The sequence below is a fragment of the Portunus trituberculatus genome, chromosome 41, assembly GCF_017591435.1.
Source record: "Portunus trituberculatus isolate SZX2019 chromosome 41, ASM1759143v1, whole genome shotgun sequence".
NCBI classification, from domain to species: domain Eukaryota; kingdom Metazoa; phylum Arthropoda; class Malacostraca; order Decapoda; family Portunidae; genus Portunus; species Portunus trituberculatus.
Window position 1 is genome coordinate 10,558,130 of NC_059295.1, and position 9,418 is coordinate 10,567,547.

A 9,418-nucleotide genomic window follows, 5' to 3' on the forward strand; every position below is an offset into this window, starting at 1 on the left:
AATAATAATAATAATAATAATAATAATGTTAATAATAATGTTAATAATAATAAGAAGAAGAAGAAGAAGAAGAAGAAGAAGAAGAAGAAGAAGAAGAAGAAGAAGAAGAAGAAGAAGAAGAAGAAGAAGAAGAAGAAGAAGAAGAAGAAGAAGAAGAAGAAGAAGAAGAAGAAGAAGAAGAAGAAAAAAGAGAAAGAAAAAGAAGACAAATCATATATTGATATTGATAATAGTAAAAACAATAATAATAAAAATAATAATAATTATTATGGTGATATTAATAATAATAATAATGATAATAATAATAATAATAATAATAATAATAATAATAATAATAATAATAATAATAATGATAACAATAATAATAACAATAACAGTAGTAAGGGAGAAGGTGGTAATATGGACCACTTTTTTTTTATTTCAGGCAAAATCTCCAATTTTAAAGGCAAAATCTGCATCAGTAACTATTATAAATATTAGCAAATTTTATTCTTATAACACACGCATATTTATAGACATAAGTAAAACCATGTGAATGGCAAAATATTTTCTTTTTTCAACTAGGGTGGAAATATGAAACATTTGAAAAATTTGCTAAAAATAATATTCCTTTTTATGAATATAAAAATAGAAATTTGGCAATGAACGTATATGTTTAAGAACAAAAGTCACAAATGAATATTTCAGTTTGACAATTACTACATAAGACTTTGAAATCAAAGCTTTGTGCCAGACTCTATCAAAAGTTTTTGATATGTCTAACGCGACAGCAAAAGTTTCACCGAAATCTCTAAAAGAGGATGACCAAGATTCAGTAAGGAAAGCCAGAAGATTACCAGTAGAGCGAGCGACATTGACGGAAGCCATACTGACGATCAGATAGAAGATTGTGAAGTGACAGATATTTCGGAATCTTCCAACTGAGGATAGATTAAAAAAAAAAAATAGACAAACAAGATGTTTGAGGGATTAGAACGGTCACCTTTTTAGGATCAGGCTGAATGTAGGCATACTTCCAGCATGAAGTAAAGGTATAAGTCGATAGACGTAGTTGAAAGAGTTTGGCCAGGCAAGGTGCAAGCACGGAAGCACAGTTTTTGAGAACAATAGGAGGGACCCCATCAGGACCATAAGCCTTCCGAGGGTTTAGGCCAGCGAGGACATTGAAAACACCATTATGAAGAACTTTGATTGAAGACATGAAATAGTCAGAGGGAGGAGGAGAGGGACAAGGCCAGAATCATCCAAGGTGGAGTTGTTAGCAAAGGCTTGATAGAAGAGTTCAGCTTTAGCGACAGATGAGATGACAGTGGTGCCATCAGGATGAAATAAAGGAGGGAAAGATGAAGAAGTAAAGTTATTGGAGATATTTTTGTCCAGATCCCAGAAGTCACGAGGGAAGTTAAGAGTTTGAAAGATTTTGACGTGACCTATTTATGAAGGAGTGTTTGAGAAGTTGAAGAACAGACTTGGTATGATTCCGGGCAGAAATATAAAGTGCATGAGATTCAGGAGATGGAAGGCTCAAATACATTTTTGTGGGCAACCTCTCTCATGTATATTACGAGAACAGGCTGTGTTCGACCAAAGTTTAGAAGGCTTAGGTTGAGAAAAAGAATGAGGAATGTACGCCTCCATGCCAAACACTATCACCTCCGTTATGCGTTCAGCACACATGCAGAGATGGTTCTCTGACACGGAAACAGTAATCATTCCAGGAAAAATCGGCGTAATACCTCCTCAGGTCCTCCAAACTGGCGGAGGCAAAGCGCCTGAGGCACCTCCGTTTTGAGGGATCCTAAGGAGGAATTGGAGAAATAGGGGAAGATACAGAAATGAGGTTGTGATCGGAGGAGCCCAACGGAGAAGACAGGGTAACAGCATAAGCAGAAAGATTTGAGCTAAGGAAGAGATCAGGAATGTTTGGTGTATCTCCAAGACGAGTAGGGTGTTGCATCAGTTGCTCTAGGTCATGTAGGACAGCAACGTTGAAGGCTATTATATTGCATATATCTCATATATGTTAATTTATATAGTGTAATCAAATATATATCTTACCAAAAATGAAGTTTTACAGGACAAAAAGTAAACACTGTCCTTTCAATGCCCCTGACTTTGAGCTAGTGACACCAGTGTACTTTGGTGGCATCAGGTGGACGTAGTAGATGTGGTTGATGTGTTTTAGCAACAGATAGCGGGCAAATCAGGTGAGATATTGCCTGTTTCATATTAGCCACTACCCTATTTTATATTACCACCTTCTCCCATAATAATGATAATAATAATAATAATAATAATAATAATAATAATAATAATAATAATAATAAAATAAAATCATAATAATAATAATAATAATAATATTAATAATAATAATAATAATGATAGTAACAACAACAACAACAACAACAACAACAACAACAGCAATAATAATAATAATAATAATAATAATAATAATAATAATAATAATAATAATAATAATAATAATAATAATAATAATAATAACAATGATAAAATAATAATAATAACAACAACAACAACAACAACAACACACAACAACAACAACAATAATAATAATAATAATAATAATAATAATAATAATAATAATAATAATAATAATAATAATAATGATTATAATAATGAAAATAATAATAATAATAATAATAATAATAATAATAATAATAATAATAATAATAATAATAATAATAATAATAACAGTAATAGTAATAATAATAACATCAACAATAATGATGATGATGATGACAGTAATAATAATAATAATAATAATAATAATAATAATAATAATAATAAGGTGAGGCTAAAATTATACTACGGGAAACCATTCTGTTGGTTGATTGTTCGCACCACAGTGGGAATGGCACTGTGGTGGTATCGGTCCGTGCGTGGTGCCTTTAATGGCATTATCTTGTTATGGGGTCTTGTGGCACGGACCGGGCGAGGCGCGTCAGGTGGAGGCAGGTGACGTATAGGCGTGGGTGACGCAGCAGGCCCCTCCAAGCTTCTCCAGGACTTCTCGGTGTCTGGTACACAGCTTGGGCAGACTGTATGTGTGTGTGTGTGTGTGTGTGTGTGTGTGTGTGTGTGTGTGTGTGTGTGTGTGTGTGTGTGTGTGTGTGTGTTATTACTAGCGTCACGTGCCATTTCACAGTCGAGTCTCGCCATCCAAGTATGTGGCAGCAAAGTTGACACATGCGCAGATTGGTAGCGTAAAAGCCGCACTGAGGCATTACAAGCTGCAGTGAATCTCACCCCCTGGCACTGGACGGAGTCTTGCTGTGACTGTCTCATCGAGGAACGTGTAGCGGACAAAAAGGTGAAGCACTACATTTGCTTTCCTGTCGCATTGACGCATATAAAACAGACCCATATCCACACTGTCTTTTCAATTTCAAACTCAAAACTGCAGTACTCTCTCATGTATCTTTTAAGCCACGGTTCCACTAGTGAACAGAAATCTTGGATCCACACAGTTCAGTTGTATTTCGTCCAAGTCTGGACGAAATGCAACGCTGTCAGTGGTGGGGCGAGGGTTTACAAATACAGTTGGTTCTGTTCCAAAAAGAATATTCAAAGGAAGGCAACTGAATAACTATACTATATAACAATGTGATTTATAGCATGTATAAAAGGAAAAAAAATAAAACATTAAAATGTCCTTAAGACCTATTCAAATACACTTAAAGTATAGAAACAGGACTAGAAGTGTATCATCTCATTATATGTTACCAATCAAACAATCTCCATTTGACCATATTGTTTCGCATTATTCTCGGAAACATTATTGAATGCTCGTCTCTATGGAGTGGCACGTGCACACTCGTGTGTACGCACGCACGCATGCACCCCGCACCCCTTATGTGCACACGCACACACACACACACACACACACACACACACACACACACACACACAGAGAGAGAGAGAGAGAGAGAGAGAGAGAGAGAGAGAGAGAATCGTCTGTACATCGTTGTAACGCTGTTGGGACGGAAACATAAACGTCTCAACAGAAATGCTTGGGCGTGCTGGAACTCGTCTAACCACACGCTTTACGGTATGGATGGATGCATGCCTTTTCTCCAACCTAAGGGTTGAAGCCCAGGGTTTGTGTCGGCTAATGTAACAGCGGCCTTACTCTAGTTTATCAACATTAACAGCAAACAATTCCACAGTCCTCCATAACTCTGTACAGGGGCCTTATCCGCTCATGTGTGGAGTATTCTTCGCATGTACGGGAGGTGGAGGTTTCCATTCATACTATTTTATTAGATAAGGAAATAAAAAGCTTTCTGTCCTATCAGTTTCTTTCCTCTGATTGACTGTCTTCAGCCTCTTTCTTATCGCCGCAATGTTACTTATCATGCTATCTTCTACCGCTATTTTCATGCCAAATGCTCCTCTGGTCTTGCTAACTGCATGCCTTATCTCCTCCTGCGGCCTCATTACACAAGAGTTTCTTTTTCCTCTCAGCCCTATTCAGTCCAACTCTATAGTGCAAGAGTTAACCAGTAGTCTCAATCATTCATTCCTTTCTCTGGTAAACTCTGGAACTCCCTCCCTGCTCCTGTATTTCCTCCTTCCTATGACCTGAACTCATTTAATTAAGAGGGAGGTTTCAGGACATTTATCCCATTTTTTTTTTGCTAACTCTCTCGGCCCTGTTCCCGCGGGAATTGGCATCTAAGTGGACCTTTTTGTTTGATCGTTTTTGTTGCGCTCTTATGGACACACACACAAAAAAAAAAAAAAAAAAGTGCGGAACAACCACCGTGGTACAGTGGAACCATGCGTGCTTTGGGGTCCTAGAGGTCTCCAAGCGCACGGGTTCGAATCCTGTCCACGGTCCGAGTGTAGGTTGGGCTTCCTCACTCGGGACAACGGTTTCCTAGCGGGTGGGCTTTGAGATAGGAGGTACCCAAAAAAAAGTACCCCCCTTTAGCTCATAAATTCCCGTGAAAAGCCCACATGGTATAAATAAAAAAAAAAAAAAAAAAAAGTCCCGTCTATGTTGATACAACACTGTGGTTTGCAGGAAAAAAGACACACCACAAAAATAAAGGTATTCACTCTCGATTCTGAGGAGTCTCCAGAAGTAATCAATCTTTATTATCGTCTTTGTGTTGCTTGAAGTGCTGATCAATAACCTGAAACGCATAATGCCACAATTAGGGCAACTACCCCACAATGCAGCAGCAGCAATATTCCTAACCTGCAACGCACCGAGGTGATGGTGACGTACATGACTCATCTCCAGAAACTCATGCGCTTTACATTTCTGCCCGAAATCTTCCCAAGACTTTTCTTCCTCTAACCAAAAACTTAAAAACCTCTTACATTTATATATGTACTATTGCACTATTTACTTTATAAATGTAAAATATCACAATTTTTGTAGATGTAAGATCATTTAACACTTGTGACACCTAACCAATAACATCCACATCAACTTTTCTTCATCTTTCCCTCTATAACATCGTTTCCTTACGTTTTTATTTTCATCAACTTGCTATCTTCTTCGTATCAATAAATTTCCTTCCTTAGACGTGCTTGTGTCTCTAACCTTTGCTCTACACACATTAATTTCCAACCTTCTTGCTCTGCACCATATATCATCATTCTATTCTATGTATAGTATATGTTCTTATCATTCACACGACTGTACGTGCACACACCTCGCTATGTGAACACACCTCTCTTGCTTCTTCACACCCAACCTGACTTCCCTAGACGTATTTGTCCCCTGAGGAAACACCTGGACTCTCACCTTCCTGAATTATCACCTTCACATATATTTTCTCCTCAATTACGCGACAAATGTACAACTTGTATGTGATCGGTGTACGCCTCTCCTCCAGATGTAAGTAGATTAAAGGTCTGAGAGAGGCAACGATCACTACACCTGGAAGTGATTTTTATTTTCTCTAGAATAAAGAGGAGCTTCACCATTGCAACTCTTATCCTGAAGGAGGCACACGATGTAGTAGCAGCAGCAGTGGCGTTCCTGACCTCTCAGTGGAAAGTGGTATGAGCAATGTATAAGTATAGTAGCGGCAAAAAACAACATCGGAACGGTTCACCTCCTTCCATTTTGCATTCCTTTTCCGTCTATTTAACCTCTTCCCGCTTCTCATCTCCCACATTATTTCTTCATATGTATTTGTGTTCAGTTTCGACGCTCAGCACTTCATCGCATTTTTTTGCAGTATCAGCATGTAAGTACTACACCAGCGGGGATTCCTACTTATTTTACTGTTGAAATTTTCATTGACCTATTTTTCTTTCTTTTTTTTTTTCTCACCATATAACATATAAAAGAGAAAGGAGGAGGAGGAGGAGGAGGAGGAGGAGGAGGCTATACACAACAGTGATAAGGAGCAAAAGCATCAGTGACCATTATTGTCACCAACAGCAAGGGTGTTTCTTTACATACTTTTAAATCCATGTTGGACCTGAAGCAGTGAGTCAGACAAGCTAGTATACTTGTGCCACGCCGTCACTAGGAAGATGTTTGTATTTACATGCTCTATACATGCATCCCTGACCGAACTCCTCCCGCCCTGACTGCCTTATCCTGTTCATGACGGAATGATCCTGAACCTCCCTACACCGACCACACACGACTACTGCCACAACCTGCCGCTGTCCGATGCCGTCACTCATACCAGAACACCATCAGCGGTCTTTTAAAGATGGGTGGATGTTCCTTTTCTTAAGTTTTTATAGCCAGCAATCTTTTTGTACACACTTCACTAATCACTTCACATTTCCTCACCTCGTGTGTTTCCTTCTCTCCAGCTGGCCATGGTATCCAGACCGTGTCTCTTAGTGGTGGTCGCGTGGATGGGGTGGACAGCGGTCCAGGCAACAGATTACTGCAAAATATCCTCCAAACATACATTGTGCAAGTATAAGGGCATTGGCTCGGTCTGCGAAAATGACGTGCTGGCCAGAGGAGTGAGTTCGGAAGAGGCCGCCTTTATCGTGGCAGAGCATAACAAACTCAGGTCGAAGGTGGCCCGCGGAGAAGAAGCAAGAGGAAAGCCAGGACCGCAGCCTTCTGGCGCCAACATAAGAGCCCTGGTGAGAATTCATTGTTCAATACAATAACTCATGAAGCTAAGTTAAAAAAAATAATAATAATAAATAAAAAAGGATGCTGACGTTGTTGCTGCTTCAGGTTTTTCCTGCTAACGGTCTGACGCCGCCCTAACACCGTCCCTGTCCTGCATTACATTAACGCATCACAGCAATGTACCTGCGGCAACTTGAGGAGCCGCTGTAAAGTCAGGCCGTATACAGACGGCAATGTGTTGTAGTTTCTTTCACCTTGTGTTTGCCGTCAGGAGTGGGACGAGGAGCTGGCCACCGTGGCACAACGACACGCCGACCAGTGCGTCTTCGAACACGATTGCAATGAGTGCCGCAAAGTGGGTGAGTATGTACTGTACGTACTTGTCTGGATTATAGAAAACGCATATGAATTCTAGGCGGAAACTGAACAAGACTCTTCCCACAGAGAGATTTAGCGTGGGCCAGAACATCTACATGACAATGGCTAGTTTCAAAGATAAGTCTGATTGGAGCGGTGCCGTCACTGCTTGGTACGACGAAGTAGCGCAGTTCACTGGAAAAGGAATAAAATCTTATAAGTGAGTATAAGCCGGGCACTCAGTGCAACATCTCGTACTAAAGATACGTTAATGCGCATATCAAGTTTCTTCCTCATGAAAAGGTTGAAACTAACTTCTTTTGCCTTTTAAATCACTGCAGGTTCCGTAAGAACACAGGCCACTATACGCAGATGTTGTGGGGCACCACATCTCTCGTCGGCTGCGGCTATACAAACTTTAAGAGTGATGGAATTTTCAAAGGATTGTACGTCTGTAACTACGGACCAGTAGGCAATATACTTAGCTTCCAGATGTATACTGAAGGCAAGCCTTGCTCTGACTGTCCCGAAGGCACCACCTGTTCTAAGGAGTATGAGGGGCTTTGTGCGTGAGTAGCGCTTATATTTTGAGAGTCTGCGACACTTTGTTTTGTAGACGTATATTTCTTGATTTTTCCCATGTAGATAATTCTCATATCAGTCACTAATACTAAAAAATCATTCATCAACAAGGCAGTCCAAACGCACTCGCGTGGCGCACGAAAGTAAAAAAAGAGAAGTACTAATCGCTAAATTTCTTATTCTTATTCATTGCAGATAACGGTGACGGTGATGTCGATGATGGATGATGGTCGTCTTTCATCTAAAACTGAACAGGTATCCGTAAGATGGATGAGGGGAGTGTGACCAGAATGTGTCCGTGACTCTGTCCCTCCAGCTTGAGTGTCTCGATGATTCTTGATGTACCTGCGTCTGTTCTTTCCCAACATGTCACAAACCAGCAAAATCGTACTGATTCAGGCTTTAACTTTTGAAGACTTCCAACCTCTGATTGACCTGTCTGCCACACCAGCACGGCACCGCATCACCACTAGCAGTGACAGTGCAGCACCAAGTCTATCAGCAAAAGATATCTTAAAAAAATCTAAATGAATCACTTAATTACTGTAAAGACTAAAAATGAAAAAAAAGTGTTAAATATACCACATGATATACTTGACTTTTTTCTCCTCATCACGAAATATCCTCTCTTCCCATCACTACAAGGTGCGTCTTTGTAACGTCTTCAATCAAAGTCTTATTTCCACTAGAGCATATGTGTGTGTGTGTGTGTGTGTGTGTGTGTATATATATATATATATATATATATATATATATATATATATATATATATATATATATATATATATATATATATATATATATATATACACACACACACACACACCAAGATGGGTCCACTCTGTTTCCTGATATTGATTAATGACGCTCTGACAAACACCCCTCACCGCTGGAAGTATGTGGATAACTGCACTGTGGGTGTGCCACTCAACAACAAAAACCCAGGCTACTCAGCACTTCAAACAATGTTGAACAGCCTGCAGGAATGGTCGGCGCAGAGCAGGATGACAATCAACCATACCAAAACTGTAGTGATCCCCCAACTCTCCCTGGGACCTCCTCCCCTCAAAATAGTTCGGTCAGCTAAGCTGTTCGGAGTCACAGTGGACGATCAACTGACATGAAAATTACACGTTACCACCACAGTGAGATCGGCAGCCTACAGACACTACATGCTGCGCAGACTTAAGTCACTGGGCACACCAGCTGATGAATTAAAGGGCATATACATCACCTTCATCCTGCCTTAAACTTATGTATGCCTCACCTGTGTGGTCTTTCTCCCTCACCTGCACTCAACAGCAACAACTGGAAAAGGTCCAAAAGAGGGCCTGCAGAATCATACTTGGCCCTGCCTACACTGACTATGATCACGCCCTATCTACCCTCGAT

The 9,418-nt window shown here is 39.8% G+C and overlaps 1 protein-coding gene across 1 annotated transcript; it reads left to right on the top strand.

Moving 5' to 3' along the window:
* Positions 1 to 3,236: 3,236 nt before the first annotated feature.
* LOC123516483 (CRISP/Allergen/PR-1-like) lies at positions 3,237 to 8,748 on the top strand. Its single transcript, XM_045275827.1, has 6 exons — positions 3,237 to 3,331; positions 6,811 to 7,095; positions 7,359 to 7,446; positions 7,532 to 7,664; positions 7,786 to 8,013; positions 8,222 to 8,748. Exons 2-6 carry the CDS (start codon positions 6,817 to 6,819, stop codon positions 8,223 to 8,225), a joined length of 732 nt encoding a protein of 243 aa, XP_045131762.1. The 5' UTR covers positions 3,237 to 3,331; positions 6,811 to 6,816; the 3' UTR covers positions 8,226 to 8,748.
* The last annotated feature ends 670 nt before the right edge of the window (positions 8,749 to 9,418 follow it).